This window comes from Euprymna scolopes, chromosome 26 (genome assembly GCF_053919585.1).
Source record: "Euprymna scolopes isolate OS-2025 chromosome 26, ASM5391958v1, whole genome shotgun sequence".
In the NCBI taxonomy this organism is placed as follows: domain Eukaryota; kingdom Metazoa; phylum Mollusca; class Cephalopoda; order Sepiida; family Sepiolidae; genus Euprymna; species Euprymna scolopes.
The window spans coordinates 105821033-105840933 of record NC_136507.1 but is presented as its reverse complement, the minus strand read 5'-3'; the positions used below and the strand labels follow the sequence as shown (position 1 = coordinate 105840933).

The following is a 19901-nucleotide window of genomic DNA, read 5'->3' as shown; positions in this document are numbered from 1 at the left end:
CCACTACAACCTAACACAGATACTACACTGTGATCATAGTCAAAGGGTCACCACATAACAATACATGAAAACAAAAAATAACAAAAAAAAAAAAAATATTACCAGAACATTTATTGACAATACAAACTTCCGAGTCCGTGGCGCTTCCCATGCATTCTTTGCCATTATAAGCCGGCTTCGGTAGGTTACACTGACGGTATCTCAGTTTTTGTCCTGTCCCACAGGTTTTGCTGCAAGGATGCCATTGTGACCACTGACCCCAACCACCATCCACTTAAAAAGAAAATCAAAACATAATTTAAAAACATACAAAGAACATGAATAAAAGAATTGAGCACTCTCGGCAGTCGGTAATGCGAACAAAATGTAAACATCATAATTTCTGTTACTTTTGTCGGAATTTTCCAGTAGTTTACATAAAATGTTAAAAGGTGCCAAAATGTTGAGCCAATGAAATCGCAGCATCTAAGAAAACATTTGCTATCATTATACAAAAAAAACAAAAAACAAAAAAAAAACTAAATATTTATCTTGATTTTAATTTTAAAAAAATATATAAAAAAAGAAAAATATCATATAAAAGGGTATTCTTTGCTATCAAAAGATAAATATTTATTCATTATTTATAATATTTATTATTATTATTATCTTACAATGACTGTTTTTTCTTGATTTGAATTTGAATACTTAAAATTTTTAATTTAACTCCCACACCGGCCAGTACCTTCGAAAAGGAACAACAAACAAAAATAAATAAATCCGACTCTGCTTTTCTTTCTTGTTTTAACTAAAGTCGTTTATTACGGTTTTTCTTTATCCTCATCTCGACACCAGCTAAAAAGTCTCTCACTTTTGCTACTCTACACACCGACCGTAAACAGCCATTTCTTATACGTTCATCTTTTTTGACTGCACTCTTTTTTCTCCCGACCACGTGGTGTCCTTTTATTTTCTTTTTTCTTCTCTTGCAAGTTCGCGCACATTTCCTAATTTGCATATGTCTTTTTTTTCGGCTACTGCTGCTAATATCCTTGCAAGCCAGCAATCTTACATCTGCTGCTGATATTTTCCCACGTGCTCATACGTGCTCTGTTACATAAACTGCTTGAAAAATTCCGATGATAGCATGGTTTTAATTCTGCCTAAATAAAATTTCCAAGTTGGAAACATAATTTCTGATCCAACTTTGTAGAACGAATCTTGTTTAAATTACAAATAGCAAACAAACTCACCTGGGCAATTTATTTTGTTGCATATATCCTTCTGTGCCATTTCTCCTTGACAAGGAAGACCTCCAAATTGAGTTGGGGGATTATTACATTGGCGATAGCGGACACGTTCACCAGCTCCACAAGTTTTACTGCATTCCTCCCAGGAAAGCCATGGACCCCAACTGCCATCAACTGTATAAGAAAATGAAGTTATTAAAGCAAAGGTTAGAGAGGGCCATATGTCTCGCTGGAGATAATTACAGAATCTGGAAATAAAAATAACAAACGGAATATCAAACTTTTTAGTACAGCACAATCACGTTGACACACCGGTTCTCACTAGATCACTGAAGTTAAGCAACGTTGAGCTTGGCCATTACCAGATGGATGACCATTTGGGAAGGCTAAGTGGTGTATGTACCTTCTGGGAAGGTTGGGCGTGGGGCCAGCACTCTCACCCTGTAAAAAGAATTCCTTGCTACAAAAGCATCTACAAAAAATTGTAGATGGCCTAAGCCCCCCCCCCCCCAGGGGCTCAAGGGCTATGGATGGATATCAAACTTTTAATAGTTTATTTAATGCTGAATGGTTTTCGTCTTGAGGAAGCACCATGTTTTGATTAACTTCACTCCTGATTGGAAATAGAGCACATACATCAAATCTGTTACCAAGGTCGCCAGAAAAATAGTTGGATCATTCTACCGCTCCTGTAGATACCTGACTACCGATGCAATCCTCTACCTGTATAATAGCCAAGTACGTCCTAGGATGGATTACTGTTGCCACATCTAAGCAGAAGCTACTCGGAGCACCCTGTTCTGCCTCGACAGAGCAAAACCAGCTTCAAAACCTTGTAGGTGATGCCCTTTTCTCTTCCCTGCTACCTCTTTCCAAAAGAAGAGACGTTGCTAGCTTGCTTTTGTTCTATCATTATTTTCACGGCAAGTGCTCGTCTGAGCTCCAATCTATGGTCCCCACTTGCCAAACTTTCACAAAAATACATTAATGTATCCTCCACTCTTCTTCAGGTGTACCTTGTCGAACTTAAAATTTTTTATACCCTTGAGGACTTGTAGAGGATTGCAATCTAAATCCCTTATTTAATCCATAAGGGCAGATTGTTCTCGTTCTATCAGCCATAATCTAGTAGAAATGTTAATTCATATGTTATTCCTAATTATTATCGTTTGGAATCAGAATTGAACCTTTAAACTCCAGAAAATTATCACTTTTTTTTTAATCTGTAGAAATTGCTCCAGACAAAGCATGAAGCCATTTGATTTAAGGAGTAAATTACTCCAAAATCAAAAGTTAGCAAACAATAAGTGTTAGATTGATGGATTCCGACCTAGGAAACAACGATCCTTCCTCCTTTATCCGAAACATCACTCATGGAGCGTGAGGGCTAAAGGACAAAATAAAAGAAACAAGAGATGAAACTGCCGAAAATAAACCCAACGTTTAGTTAGAATAAAGTGCTAATCAACGCCTTTAACCATTGTACCACAATAAAAATTATGGTAAAATAAACGAAAAATACTAAGAGTATAATAAATAAATGAAAAGAAAAAAAAATAGAAAAATGTTGTCAAGAATTATCATACCTGGACATTCCAAAGAATTGGTGCAAGTAACCGATTCCTTATATTCACCGACACAAGGCTTTCCGCCATTGGCTGGTACGGGGTTGTTGCAGCTGCGTCTGCGATATTTCAGGCCCTCGCCGCAGGAAGTGCTACATGCTCCCCAAGGACTCCAATCTGACCAGCCACCATGAACTGAATGAAAAGATATTTATTGGATATTTATTTTAAAGGAAAATATATCTATTTAAATTGTCGAATATTTATTATTTATTTATTGATGAGTCACGATTTATCAAGGCTAAACTCCACTTGAGGATAAAGGTTATATACCAATATATATTAAGGTTATATGGATAAGTTGATAGTTGAATGATGAAAAATATTGTGAAGGAATTGAAAGTAATGAATATATATATATAAATATATATATATATATATATATATATATATATGCATTTATATATATATATATATATATATATATATATATATATATATGTGTGTGTGTGTGTGTGTATGTATGTATATATATATATATATATTTCTGTGGAAATATATTTTCTTATAGTATATACCAATCCTTATTTAAGAAGCTCAATGTAATTACAGAGCAACTTAAATTTTAACTTTTTACGCTTAAGGTTAACATTTGAGCAATTTTTAATCTCAACCAAACGTAATTATAGATTTAGAATTAACTAATACTAAGGATTATAATTGAAATAGTAATAAACTTAATTATAACAGTTAAGTGAACTTAATTATGTATGTTTTCAAATTCAAATTAATAAATAATTTCATATCACCATAAATTGTAAACTGTTTAGTTTAGTTTAGTTTTGTATATGCAAACACGTATAATAGTTTATAATTATTATTATTTTCATAAGTATGAATTCATTAATTAGAATTAATAAATTTACTAACTATTGAATAGAACATTTTGGCAGAAGATTCATAAATTAATTGAACTTGATAGTACGAATAGTAGGGTTTAATGACTTTATTTCTAAAATTCCAAATGGCGTAATGGAAACAAGGTATTTACAGCTTCTCTTCCAATTTAAGCATTTTGATCATGTCAAAACGCACTTTATTTCTTTTTGACGGATTGATTATTGCTATTTTTTCTGATGAGTTAAGGGCATAATAGATTCACTGATTTATATAATAATTAAGCGATTGATTTTGCGCTACGAAACAGATACTGTCAAGAATTGTAAATGTCAACTGAATTAAAGGAATAAATTATAAGATGGTCAACATCATGAACTTTGGAATATAGTATTTTGTCCTTTATTCATTATATATATATATATATATATATATATATATATATATATATATATATATATATATATATTCTTTTAATGATTTGGAATTCATTCCATTTGCGCTTTTTTCCAAGGAACTCTACCTTTTGGATTATTTTGGACCATTTGGAATTTACCCATTGGATTGAAAATTTAAATTCGACCGTTTTGGATTTACCATTTTTGGATTTTTACCCTTCAGCGGACTATCCATTGATGTGAAATCTTTTTATCATTTTTCTTTTGCCTCCTGTTCCTCTTAACTCACCCTTTTTTTAACCAAGTAAGATCTGTGACTTACTTGTAGTTTCATTAAATACTTTTATATGCAAAATCCGATCCTGCATTTTGCTAATTCCTGCCCTCTGATGAGAAGGAGATATTTCTTCGAAACTCCGCGGATTAAGGACTATCCACTTATCTTGTGCTTCCTTTTTTAAAATTAAATATGTTTTTAACTCTTTTTCAAGATGTCTTTTAACATATTTTATTAATCATTTGTTCATATATATATATATATATATATATATATATATATATATATATATACTTGTTTATTGTTATATAAACATGCTCACATCCCGCTGCTACAAATACACTTGTTTCAATCAAACAACAGATATCATCAGGCAGCGACTTGACTATTCAAAATTTCAATGAATAACTTTATATAACTATATATTCATTGAACTTTTGAATAGTCAAGTCGCTGCCTGATGATATCTGTTGTTTGATTGAAACAAGTGGCTATTTGTAGCAGCGGGATGTGAGCATGTTTATATAACAATAAACAAGTATTATCAGCTCTTTTTATTGAGCACTATCTAACAACCTCGTTGAATTCATTAGTCCATTACTTTTGAATATAAAAAAACCCGAGTATATATATATAGCGGCCAAAAATCTGGGACATTTCAGTTTTTTTTCAATTTCTCCAGAACATTGGGAGGAGGGGAGATTACAACTAAACACACATTCAACATATCTCTTAAGTTGATACACTGTATTAATTACACTTCATTATAAAGGATAGAAAAAAAAAGTTATGAGCATTTCAATTTTTTTTTTAAACCAAAATTTTAAGACCAAAATACACGTCTAAAGTATATTTCTCCTAAGCATAAATTAGATAAAAGGGATAAGTAAGAGGTGAGGCAGAAAAACCCCCTATCGAGATGTCTTTCAGCCAACCCTTTTCAAGATTAACGTTGGCAACGGGGGAGAAAACATTGTTTAAAAACGTGGTCAAAAGATCATAAATTAATAGCGAGGGTAAAAAAGAAAAAAAAAAGAAATTGTATAGGGAATAGGAGAAACAGAAACAATCTCAGCGAATACCTATGAGTTCTAAATTATGGGTATACTCTCTTTGCTTACACAGAGATGGTTGGCACTAATTAATGGATACAGCCTCGAGAATTTTTAAGTGAATTCTCGAGCGCGCTCTGTATAAAACTGAAAAAGTTTCATCCGTGTATCCGTCAGTGCAGATTTGACACTGTAATAAATGTTCCCTAATGGACGACTTATGAGTTGGTAAACGCCCGGATGTTGGCCTTTTTTGTGCCTATGTATCGAGGGGGGGGACATGTTGGGAAATTCTAACCTCCAAACATTGAATGATATGGCCCACGTAGTCAGCTTCATTCTGACCGTTAAATCAATAAACAACCATATTATATTGATTGGTAGGGATACAGCCTCGTCAGACCTTACAGAAGTTGTATATATATATATAGTCATCCACATACAGTACTGTTTCACAGCTCATCAGTGCGGCTAGACAGGCATCTACTTCAAGCCAGGATTGAAACCCGACCACCTGTACGACAGTCAAGGCTCGTAACCATTACACTAATCGGCGGCTGCTGTGCGAGTCGTGAATTAACGATATTTTGACATGGTCCCAATTATCTTCGCTCGATTTGTTTACACAAAGAGCATATATGGATACCTCATGGACATAAGAGGCCAAAAGGCAGACCAATAACGAGATGGAGGGACGACCTGATACAACACATGGGTCCCACATGGCAGCGGATAGCTTGGGACAGAGTTAGAAGGCTAAAGTCCAGGGAGAGGTTCCTCATTGAGTGATAAAATTCTTATTGATTTATTGATATACAATTACAATACAAAATATATACAATTACAATACAAAATATATACAATTACAACGAATACAGAATTCACAACTTGTTGAACTTGAAAATGGAGATTGACCATCATAACCACATTAATCATCCGTGATTAATACTTTAAACAATCTCTGATACGTAGATCGATAATTATGTAAGTAAAATTTAAAAAAAAAGATTTACTTAAAAACATTTTGTTTGAGATCAAAGATTATCATAAAATAATATATTTCATTAGTTTGTAATAGTTTCTATTTAAAAAATTATGTCCTTACCAACTACAGTGAGATTAGCTTCCACGTATGATTCTCCAAGAAAATTACTCGCAAAGCATCGGTAAAGTCCAGAATCAGAAAACTGAGTTGCAACAATTCTAAAAAAAAAAATGAAAGAAACAAAAATGTTTATTCAATAAAATGTTAAAAGCAATCACTTTTGTGATAGTAAATCTATATATATATAAATGTAAATGTTGGTTCGTTCGGAATTGTCTAAAAAACCACTGGATGGATGGCTTCCACGTTTTGGTATAATATGCTTACTATATCCATGTGTGTTTTTATATATTTCTTTTTTTATTATAACATTATACTTAATTTTTCTATGATAAATAGTTGTTTTTCTTTGTACCGAGAGGCCATTTTTTTTATTTAGGGACGATTATTTATTACCGCTTCCTGTCACGTGACCAGTGTTACAATTTAGCGGTTTTTCTGCTATATCTGGAGATTTCGGTTACAATCTAGCGGGAAATTCTAGAAAATCTGGAGGTATTTGGCACCCAAACACCCGCATTAGAAAAGCGCTTGAAAATATTCAATGTAAGTAATAAAAAAAGTAGCATTTATTGCCTTTGGTAACAATTATTTATTGATTATTTGTTTTGTTTTTCACCTTTTTTTCGACTAATCATTCTTAAATCTCACTATAAAATCGATTTTTCCAAGTACATTTTAGGTGTGGGGGAGCATTCCAACCTCCGAAGTTTGGGTTTGTATTACTGTACACATAGATTCGAAAAAGTTGTCAAAAAACAAATACATAACAAATAAATGTTATCAAAGGCAAGATAACTTACTTTTCTGCCAAACTGGATATTTAAATTAACCACACGTGGTCTCAAAATGAATGCCGACGCTCAAAGTGTATATACATTTTGACTCCTCCCTTTACTTAAAAATTCACCAAAAATTAGGAAATTAACGAATTTTAATGAAAATTGTAGTATTTTTCAAATAATGATCGCAGAATATAATGAACTAATTATTTTTATTTAACTCTTAGTTAAAATGTTTTATTTTGTTTAAACAAAAAATACCTTTACTAAAGTTATGGTTTTCAGTAGTAAGTAAAAAACGCAAGAATTTATTTTTGTTTTTTTTAAAGCATCGTAATTTGTAACAATAAAAAATAATTTTTACAGTAACATTACGAAAAAAGCCCCTAAAGTCCGTATTAATGTATTCGATATAACTCGAAGAAAAATGAATTATCGGATACTATTCAGGAAATTAAAGATTCAATTAGATTCTTATTTCAGTCACCTAAATTATTTAAGGTGAAATGAGTTTAGGAATTTATAGCCAAACCTAAATATTTTTTTTTTGGTAAATATCCAGATACGCTACTACAGAACACCGACCACTCTAATTTGTTTGGGGGGGGGGGAACAAATATATAACAAATAAATGTTATCAAAGGCAAGATAAGTTACTTTTCTGCCAAACTGGATATATTTTTCGTGTTTTTATTCAATGTAACATATTTATTGAGCTCGAAAAACATACAGTGTTTACCGATGTATTCGAAAATTCAAGATGGCGTCACACCCTCTTTAACACCGTAAGTTTGGGAAAAGGTGTTATAAATAAAAAAAACTATACAAAATACTATTAAAAACCCGCCGAATATATGTCAACCTATGTCACAGTAACATGTATTGAGCGAGTTTTTAACAGTATTTTATCCGGTTTTTTATTTATAACATCTTTTCCCAAACTTACCGTGTTAAAGAGAGAATCAGACTCCATCTTGAATGTTCCAATAAATCGGTAAACACTGTATGGTTTTCGAGCTGAATAAAAATGTTACATTGAATAAAAACACGAAAAATATATCCAGTTAGGTAGAAAAGTAACTTATCTTGCCTTTGATAACATTTATTTGTTATATATTTGTTTTGTGACAACTTCTTCGAATCTATGTGTACAGTAATACAAACCCAACATTCAGCTCGAAAAACATACAGCGTTTACCGATGACTTGGAAAATTCAAGATGGCGTCACACCCTCTTTAACACCGTAAGTTTGGGAAAAGGTGTTATAAATAAAAAAAACTATACAAAATACTATTAAAAACCCGCCGAATATATGTCAACCTATGTCACTGTAACATATATTGAGCGAGTTTTTAACAGTATTTTATCTGGGTTTTTATTTATAACACCTTTTCCCAAACTTACCGTGTTAAAGAGAGAATCAGACGCCATCTTGAATTTTCCAATACATCGGTAAACACTGTATGTTTTTCGAGCTGAATAAACATGTTACATTGAATAAAACCACGAAAAATATATCCAGTTTGGTAGAACAGTAACTTATCTTGCTTTTGATAACATTTATTTGTTATATATTTGTTTTTTAACAACGTTTTCGAATCTATGTGTACAGTAATACAAACCCAATATGTTACATTGAATAAAAACACGAAAAATATATCCAGTTTGGTAGAAAAGTAACTTATCTTGCCTTTGATAACATTTATTTGTTATATATTTGTTTTTTGACAACTTTTTCGAATCTATGTGTACAGTAATACAAACCCCACCGACCACTCTAATTTGTTTGGGGGGGGGGGGGAATCTGATGTTGGGGCGCGCGCGCGCCCCAACATCACATCCGCCCCCCCCCCCCAAATGTACAAAGTAAAATCTTCGGAAAATGTTAAATAGTGTTCTAATTGGTAAATGTCGGTGCGTTACTTACGGAAAATTTAAAAATTCGATGTTCCAGGTAAAAAAAAAAAAACCCAGATAAATTAACCCCCCCTACTCCAACTTGGTGTGCTTTCCTTTTCTTATTTTATTTCTTTTTCAGCTAATTTTAAATTTTCCACCCAAAAAGTGCTATAATGTATTTTTGAAAATTAGAAAATTCTATGTCCTGGAAAAAAAAATCCCCTCCCCCCAACGTTGGTGAAGCCGTCGTTTATGCTACAGTGTGCATGCGCGTAGCATAAACGGAAGCTGCAAAATGGTGGAAAGAAGTTCGTGGGTTCAGGGGTAAATACCATGCAAACGGTAAATTTGCCCCAAGTTTGACTATCAGATTTGTTGTCAGCGACCTCAATTACCTATTCAAAAACAAATTAGAGTGGTCGGTGTTCTGTAGTAGCGTATCTGGATATTTACCTTTTTTTTTTCTTGCTTAAAAAAAATAGCATTAATACAGTAAGTTAGGTAAACTGACTTTTTCGTTTAAAAAATGGAATTATTTCCCTTTCGTTATTAACTTTAAAAAAAAAATTTTTTTTTTTAATAAATATTTTGTGTTTTATATACATAAAGTACAATTGTTAAATGTTACTGTTTTGATTATATTCGTTTGGGGGGGCACAATTAAAAAATTAAGAAAGATTAAAATGAAGCGAAATTTAAGTTTCCATTCCATTTTTACAACAACCGTAAAACAGTGCATACTCAGCAAGTTTTACCGTAATTTATAAGCATATTGAAACACTAAATCAACATTTTATTTATTTTTTTGCATAATTAATGATGGAAGTATTTTTCTGTTTATTTTCTTAACATCTGTTAAAAAAAAATAATTTGTACATTCTCTTGAAAAAAAAGAATCAAACTTTCACATGTGTTCCATTTTAACAAACTGAGCCACAGCAACGCGTGGCCGGGTACAGCTAGTACTCTATATTTATTCATTTTTAAAAATTTGCTCAGCATTTTGTTCAAGCTGGGGATGAGGCATCCTGCCGGATGCTAGGCATTCATCTGCTATCTCATACAATCCAACCGAGAGACCTATTTTTTTAAGATTCTAACCGTGCATTGAAGTGCAATTGTTTGAATCTATTTTGCACTTGGTTCAATTGGTATATTTGCCAGATAGTTTTTGAAATTCCTTTTCATGAGTTCAGTTGCTCCTATAATTGCTGGAATGATGGAAATCTTCCTAAGATTCCAATTTCTTTTCATGTCGTACATAAGACCTTGGTATTTCGTTATCTTTTGCCTCTCAGCTCTATATAACCCAGCATCATTAGAGACACTGACTTCTACTAAGGTTACTTCTTTCTTTTTGTTGTACTATATCACTATATCAGGTTTAACATATTACATTTAAACTTGTACCATTTTATAATTTCATTTCAATGCCAGGACAACATTTTTTACACATGTTTCTAGAGGAGTCGAAGAAACATGAAGATGATCTAACCAATTTATTTCAAACCATAATTTTATCCTTGGAATTTTTGAGATGAAGATTGATAATTCGTATTATTTGGATTCTTCAGATTATTGTTCTCATATTGAGTGTTATCTTCACAACTTTTTGCTTAATGTAACTCCAGAGCCATGATGGCGTAGTGGATAAAGTACTTGGTAAAATTCAGTTGTAAGTTACGGTCTTCTGGAGGTCGAAGTTTCAATCCTTGGTGCGGGCGACACTCAAATACAATTGCAAATCACTTATAATTTCTATCCCGTTATGACTGATGGAACGAGAGCATATTACCTCTGTAGATTAAATAAAAGGTTCCGTTTAAAATATCCGTATGGATTCCTGAGTTTGACAGAAAGATTCCTGAATTCGACAAGATACATTTGAAGAAGGTCGGGGGTTACATTGGCCGAAACATTGTGAAAATAACACTCAAGATGAGAATACTAGTCCAAATAATCCAATATTTTTATTACTTTTTTCTTTCCTTTCAAACAGCATAAAAACTTGCATTCATGCTCGATTCCTGCTCTACCATTATCTTCTGTCTTTGATTTCTAAATTCTTGCAAAAAATGTAGATTCTTTTCAATCACAAAATCCATATAATTGTTACCTTAAGGAATTATTTGCTAATTTGGCAAATCGTCCTTCCAGTGAAATTGGAGTAAAACCTTTCCTCCAAGAAATCTCCGGCGCTGGTTCCCCTTCAGCCACGCAGTCGAATGTTACCATATGACCCTCGTCAACTCTTGTGTTTTTAGGCTGTAACTCAAATGTTGGAGGCACTAGAAAAAAATTTTTTAAAGACAATATATATATATATATATATATATATATATATATATATATATATATATATAAATGTTTGATATTTCTTTACAATGACACGCACCATGAAATCTCGAGATATTTCAATAAAAGTAGTTTAACTGTTTTTTAATATTTAAGATTTTACTTATGATATGACTTTTTGATCTCGTTAGCAACGGGCAAAAGTTATGGCCCGTTTATTTAGAATGAATGCTTTATATCAAACTTATGGTTGAATATGATTAAATTTGTGCTCATTTTTTTGCATTAAATACTGATTCCTATTAATCCATATTAATACATAACTGTGCATAGAACGGATACCATAACACTTAGTTCGCTGCACCTTATCACAACAAAAGTCCGTACAAAATTTCAGTCAGATTGGCTAATAGTTTCTGAGAAAACTTTTTGAATAAATGTGACTTTGTGATAAGTAACTCCTATTAATCTCTATTAATCTCTAACTCTCTATGAAATGCATACCATAATACTTAGTTTGCTGCACCTCATGATAGCAAAGTTGCTGTAGTCTAAAATAGTGACAAGCAAGATGGCCAACACTCATAACAAAAATTAAACACTAAGACTAAGTTATCCTGTGAGAACTGATTAAAACCTTCACAAATTATTTATTGACAAAATTTGAAATATAATAATAAGTTAGGTTAGTTTATGTTAATACTTTGGAGAGCTTCACCACATGATTGAGAACAAATTTCTATAACCATCATTGTCTTGAGAACAAGAGTCGATAGTTACGTCATCACAAGTATGGCTTAGCAAATTATACTGAAACACTTGCTAAAGACATTTTCATAGCTAGATAAGTTTATGATTTGCTAAACCTGTACACTTTTGTGGTTCTCTACTCACTTCCGGTTTTCAAGAAGCGTCTTCCGCAAAGCTGCAGTGTTCTCTCTGTTAAAACATCCATTTGTTGATGGTCGCCACAGCCACTACAATTACCGTAACCCCACATCATTGAGGACACTAACTTCTAATAAGGTTGCTTCTTTCCTCTTCTTGTTCCATATCACTATGTCAGGTTTAATAGTTCCGTCATGGCCGGAAAAGTATATGGTTTGTCAAACCTGTGCGCTTTATATGCTAATGGTTTCTCCACTCACTGAAGCCATGCAGCTTCCCAGTGGCAAGAATGGTCTTCAACGAAAATGCAATATTTTCTCCACCAAAGTATCAATTTGTCAATGATTGGCACAAGAACTACCTGGATAGCAATACAATCACACGCTTCTCTGTAGAGATCTCTAGATACGGGAACATTTTCTAATACTTTATACTTTTACTGAATTTCCTAGATTCTTTCCTCGAGCCATTTACAGTTGGAATGCCTTCTCTCCTCCCTGTTTCCTTGATCTTACCAACATAGAGAAATTTAATCATCATGTGAACAAATTCTTGCTGCTCAACTCTCAACCCTGGTCAGTCTCTCTAAATCTCGATAGTATTAGAATAGTTCCTTACACTTTGGTGGCAATGTGCCTTGTTGGTATTGAAAAAAATAAACAGAAAAAGGAAAATTTTTTTTAGTAGAAAAATAAAAAGAATAAAAGAAAATAAATAAAAATTTTAAAAAATGCTGAGAAGGAAGTTAACTTGAAATCTTACTTCGAACCGTCAGCATCGCAACTCCTTCCGAACTTCCGGCATCGTTTGTTGCTACGCATTTATATTCTCCTGCATCGGAACTCTTTGAAAACAGAAATTAAGAAATTTAAATAGATGAATAATAAGAATGAGTATATTAAGATTAAATTAGTAATTCTTTCAAGATAATTATTTTAAAAGATAATTTGAAAAAAGAAAAAACAAACAAACATTTGAAATAAGCTAATATTCATGTATAGGTAAGAGTTATCTGCTCGTGTATTGAAATAGTCACGTGAGTTATTTGCTCCTGGTGCATTTCCAAATATCTTGTGCTGTTCATTTGTTGCTAGCACTTCATTGTCATTTGGAATGAACTTCTCTCCAACAATATCCAAATTTATCTTTGACATTGGGTTTATCTATCATGAATACTGCAATCTTCTGATTATCTCTTTGTTACTATGGAAACTTAGCTTTCTCAGCTTCCATCTTGGCTTTGTAGATTACTCTTTTGACTCTCCTCTTTGCCACCATATATATATATATATATATATATATATATATATATATATATCACCTGTCTGTTTAAATGTATGTATGTATGTATGTATCTATGTCTAAAACTTTCGACAGAAGTGAAGGATTTTCACAAGATCGGCATTGTTTTGAAGCTCGACCCTTTGGACGACAAATATCAAAAATTTGGCTAAAACATTAATTCCTTCACCTTCAACTGTGCAGTTTTCTACAAGGAGTGTCGTTTTTTTGTGTTGCCATTTTTGCAAGTCATCATCTTGGTTGGAATGACTTTACTAATTTCAACATTCCGAACTTCCGGTCGCGTCATGGAGTAGCAGTAAGAGGTCAGGTTTTCTTTACCTTTCTTTTTCACCTTCGCGTCATGGGTTCGAGCCTGCTTGCTTATTACTACCCTTTTTTTTTTTTTTTTTTGCTCAACACACACCTCCAACACACACCCAGGCTAGTATATATATATATATATATATATATATATATATATATATATATATATATATATATATATATATATATATAAAAAGAACTTTGTCTGTGTATCTGTGAGTTCGTTGCCTAGGGACTCCAAAATGGCTGGGCTGATTGTTTTTATGAAATTTCACACTAAAGTACTTTATGTGCCTGGCAGTGTTCTTAGATAGGTTTTGTATCGGAACGTCTTAATAAGTATCGACAATCGATAATCGAAATAATCCAATGAAAGAAGTAATAAGCGATTTTGACTAAATTAACACCTTACACAATCAAACATCACAAGTGCATTTGAAAAGTTTTATTATCACACAAGTTGAAAGGCCCTGCATATAAAATCAACAGTGATATGACAGGGGCGGGTTTGAAATGAATGTTTCTGTTCAGAGCGCAATTGCACCATGATACTTGACTTTTTCATTTTGAACTTTAAGTTAAGCCATTATACATAAATTTTTGTATAAAATCCACAGTGTGCAATGTAGACTACAATATATTGTGGACTAAGTCACTGCAGGGAGGCATGTGAAGTTTCCTCTCGGTGCGCTGCCCGATGGACCCCCAACTAGAGTAGGCAATCAATCGATTTCATTGAAAAATAGGCGATGTCACCGATTTCAATGACAATAAAATATGAGTGTGAAACTTTCAGTGATCAGTGTTGGATCTCCCGGCTAATATATGAATTGTGTCAATCGGTTTATTGTATCTATTTACTATGCCTCCCCACGGGACAGAGTTAGACACCAGGGTCGTTTTTTAACGTGGAGAAAAGGTACAACAAACAACTGTTTCAAGGTTATTTCCCAAATTTTTTATTCCAATCCATTATGACATTTTATTTATTGTCAAGTAATTTTTACAACCCATCACTTTATTGCAGGTCTTTTAAAATACCAAAAAATGGGCGATTAATGGTTATCGAAAAGGAAAGGATAGTTGCTAGACTCGCAGAAGGATTGTTCATCAAAGATTTAGCTATGGAGCTGGAAAGGGATCCAAGAATTTTGGCTTTATTCATGAACAACCCCAACACCAAATCTAGAAAGGATAAGGGCACCAGGAGAAACCTTTCACATCGTGATATTCGGAAAATTCGTAGGGAAGTCAACCGAAACCCAAACAGCACCAATGCTTCCATTTTTGCAAAAGTTTGAATTGCTCCAAGACCTGATGTAATATGTTCAATGAGATGGCAAGGAACAGCAAAACTATTCCAACACCTCCATTTAGCAAACAACATAGAGAAAACGAAAGGCTTGGACACAGAATTACATGAAAATGGATTTTCAACGTGTCCTATTTACAGATGAGACCCGTACTACTCTTGACGGTTCGGATGGATGGAGCCAAAGTTTGGAACTCGAACGGAACTCCAACCCCTTACAGAGTTCATCGCCAACAAGGAGGTCGAGGCATCATGTTTTGGGCGGGAATCATTGGGGATAAGTTGGTTGGACCATTCCGAGTTCCAAAGTATGTAAAACTTACCAGCAATGCGTACACTGCCTTTTTGGATAAATATTTGTCATCATGGCTAGATGACCTACCATTGTCACGTCGCTTTCAGATGATTTTTATGCATGATAATGCACCATCCCATTCTGCTAGGACGACTGCAGCCTTCCTTGAATCTATGGTTTTTTTTTTTTGAAAAGAGGTGTTTTGGAGGGATGAGAGCAATTTACTTCAAATGGTGGCTCTGTGGAGGAAAGTAGTTAATGTTGCCAGAACCATAACTCCTTTTAAGATCAAACAATTGACTTCGGTGAACAAAAGGTTGTTTAAAGTTATTTAAAAATGGTGGATATGGCGATGAATAATTTATTTATTTGAGGCTTAGCACTTGGGATGTAAAAAGTAAAGTTTTCATGTATTTTCGCCCTAATAAGAGACTTGCAATAAAGCGATGCACAGTGGAAATTCATTGATAAAGAATAAAATGTCATAACTTTGTGAATATCGCATGAATTTGTATAAAATTTTGGGAAATGACCTTAAAGCAGACCAGTCATTTGATTATACAATTTTTATTTCTTTGTGACATATATTTGGTGAAATATTTATATTTTACTAATCTGCAATAAAGCGATATATATATATATATATATATATATATATATATATATATATATATATATATATATATATATATATATATATATATATAAGCTGATACTAAGATTGTCACTTTTTCCAATTATAGTATAGTATAACCTCGGGATACGGTGGTTATAGGATACGTTTTTTTCAGGTTACGATGTGGAATAAGATGTTTTTTCCGGACCCTGGTTACAGTATTTATCCCGCCTTAGGGTGATATTTGATTATATAAATGTCTATTATATACTGTACTGTATTTTGTTACCAATTTTTAATGTCGTATCTTGGGGTTCAACTGTACTAGAAAAAGAACTTGAACCGTTTGTTCAACCATTGAACTGAATTTAGAACATTTGAATCAGGAAAAAGTGAGTTTGTAAAGCCAGTTAAATATATAAACATAAAAGAACGAAATATAAATTAGTTTCTCTCTGCTCAATGTATCTCCCTTTCTCTCTTTCGCTTTTTCTCTCTTTCATCCCCTCTTTGCCACCAAATGCGTATCCCTATCCGCTTTTCTTCATTGACTTCATCACTTCCGCTTTCCTTTTATACACTTTTCAAATTCCATGATCATGTCATCCTATGTCTGAGCATAGTCACATTTGACACACCGGTTCTCGTCAGATCACTGAAGTTAAGCAACGTTGAGCCTGGCTAGTACCATATGGGAGTTCTAGGCCCTGAATGTGCTCTCTGCTTATCTCGGCATTGTTTGCAGTTGTCCTAAACCTCCACTTGCCACTGGTATTTAACAATGTCGACTCAGGAGAGGTGTGGTTGGAGATTATGCAACTCTTGCCATAACAATTTCACGTGCAGGCACTCTTACAGTGGGTATCCATATGCTGTCAAGACTGAAGGAAGCTACCGTGTCTGAGGGTCCTACCTAGATAAATTTGATTTCTAAATGGGGTTCTTAACAAGCACTTGACACAACTGGTCTCATTACTTCGTAAAGAAATAAAGAGTTTGAATATAACAATGTTGATCTCACCGTTGAATCGTAGATGACCAAAGATCCGTTGTTTAATTGCTTGACCCTTTCGTTGAACTCAACTGGGTGGTTGTTCTTGATCCACAAAATCTGTGGAGCAGGATCCCCTCCCACGGAACAAGAAAGAATCACTTTTTCTGCCACTGTCACGGCACGGCTCCCGGGCGGCACCAAAACTTGAGGAGGAACTACAAAAAACAAGAAAAAAAAAAAAAGCAAAAAAGAAAAGAATAACTCTTAGTTAAAGGCTTGTGACTTTCATTTTGTTTTCCCTTTAATTTTCTTTTTATAATTGATGAAATATGCGGATAAATTATAGGAGTTTAACAATATCTATCTATCTATCTATCTATCTATCTATCTATCTACATAATAAAGTTATTTTGTTCAGCTGTTGTAGAAATCGATATGTTAATTCAAATTGGTTTCAATAGGAATAAAAATTTATCAAGGAATTTTATGATACCATTCAAATTTTCCTCCAACTCCATCTACTATCACTAGGGCCAAATTAACGATTTCAATTATCACTTACCGTGGATATAATTGAAAACAAAGACCTATATCAGAATCAAACACAACTTCTTTCAAGTAAAATTTTATATGGAATTCAATAATGGTATTAATTTAGTATTAAGCGTTTAATAATATGAGTCTTTGTTCACGTCAAGCATCCATAAACAGCATAATGTTTTTTTGTTTTTTTTTTAGAAATTAAAAATAATATAAATTGTATTATGGAGTTTGGATTCTTTGGACTACTGTTCTCATCTTGAGCGTGATTTTCCCAACATTTCGGTCGATGTAACCTCCGACTTTTTTCAGGTGTATCATGTCGAACTCACGAATTTTCCTGTCAAACTTGGAAATTTGGACCCTTTATTTACTTTACGGGGGTAGCATGTTCTCATTCCATCAGCCATGACTGGATAAAGATTCTAAATAATTTACAATTGTATTTTTCAGTCGCCCACACTGAGGATTGAACCTTCAACCTTTAGAAAAACATCACTTTTACAATTGATTTTTTCAAGTACTCTAACCGCTGCGCCACAGTCCTGGCCTCCTATGAAACCTGACACAAAATAAAAGACAATTTACACAGTTGCTGTGACAATGACGTCGACAATAAGCATATATGTGTTTAAGGGTTAGACTTGTTTGAATTCCTTAATGTTTCTGGAAAGTCACTGTTTCTTTCTACCATGCTACTATGTTTTCTGTAGAAATTTCTTCTGGAGAAGTAAAAGACTCTGAAGGCACGGAATTCGCAAAACCAGAAACCCTTACCTTAATTAGACTTTGTGATTAAATTCTGTGTTTCAGAAAACTGAGTTTTAAACGTGTTTTGAACTGATAGTAGCCTCTTTGGTAATCCTTCCTGACTGGGGCATATCAAGAATCAAGTCCAGATAGATTCGCGATTTAACCTTTCCCGACAAGGCGGAAAAGTTCAATAAAGTTCATATAATTAGGAAAATTAATTCAAGGATCTCATTCAAGGGAATAAACAACATAAGTGACGAATTTCCTTCGAATGCTTTTCGGTGAATGGATGGAAAAAATCTTGGATTCGAGACCGCCACGTCTAGTCGGAACAATATTTCAACTAGAACTAAACATTTTTGCAGAAACAAATTTTGCGCTCAATTTCATGCTTGCACAAACGATACTTTCGAAAGAAACTCGAATTCCTGTGAGTCTTTGCTAGAAAACGACCGGCTGGTAGCGCTTCTGTCTTGGCGAATTTCAACATTTTTTAAAAAACTATATTGAAATTTGGTAATTTCTTGCATCGAATCGTATTTGTATTTTTATTTATCTTCCCTTTTTATGACCCCCAAAATTTTCTATTTCTAAACTTGTCTAAACATCGGTCTTTTTTCACTTCTAAAGATCCTTAGGTTTTCCTTCATATTATTTATTAAATAATGGATTTGATAATCTGAGGCAATGCAGGAAAATTGGGAAAAAGTAGTAGTAGTAGTAGTAGTAGTAGTAGTAGCAGCATCAACAGCATCATCATCGTCGTCGTCATCAGCATCAGTTTAGCATCTGTTTTACATGCTGGCATTTTTTATTTATTTATTTTTTATTACATTTTCACCCCAAACAAGGCACATTGCCACTTTGGTGTAGGGGGCTACTATTAGGGGCACAGGCTACAGGGGTACTAGGTGGGGAGTTGGGCAGCAAGATGTCGGTTCTGGCCAGGTTTTATCTCTCATGTTCATTTTTATCACTTCCCATACAAACTGAATTTGCTACCTTAAAATGTTCTACATCAACTAACCAAAAACTTTCATCCCTTTTTTCAACATGTCCATAACATAAAATGACTTATTGAACGATTATTTTTTTTAAAAGCCGTACAAAAAAACAATGTTTTTTTAATAAATGAAAAATTATATAAAATGAAAAATTATATAAAATGAAAAATTATATAAAATGAAAAATTATATAAAATTGAAAATTATATAAAATTAAAAATTATGAAAAATTAAAAATTATATAAAATTAAAAATTATATAAAATTAAAAATTATGAAAAATTAAAAATTATATAAAATTAAAAATTATATAAAATTAAAAATTATGAAAAATTAAAAATTATACAAAATTAAGAATTATATAAAATTAAAAATTATGAAAAATTAAAAAT

The 19901-nt window shown here is 33.0% G+C and overlaps 1 protein-coding gene across 1 annotated transcript in view; it reads right to left on the bottom strand.

Moving 5' to 3' along the window:
• Positions 1–19901, bottom strand: part of LOC145247851 (hemicentin-1-like) — a 303157-nt gene that overhangs the window by 105953 nt on the left and 177303 nt on the right. The window contains exons 37-43 of the mRNA XM_080109473.1: positions 17241–17428; positions 13151–13232; positions 11322–11493; positions 6524–6621; positions 2816–2989; positions 1233–1403; positions 103–273 (exon numbers count right to left, since the gene is read on the bottom strand). Of these exons, the coding sequence (XP_079965599.1) occupies positions 103–273; positions 1233–1403; positions 2816–2989; positions 6524–6621; positions 11322–11493; positions 13151–13232; positions 17241–17428 (1056 nt within the window). The remainder of the gene's footprint in view (positions 1–102; positions 274–1232; positions 1404–2815; positions 2990–6523; positions 6622–11321; positions 11494–13150; positions 13233–17240; positions 17429–19901) is intronic.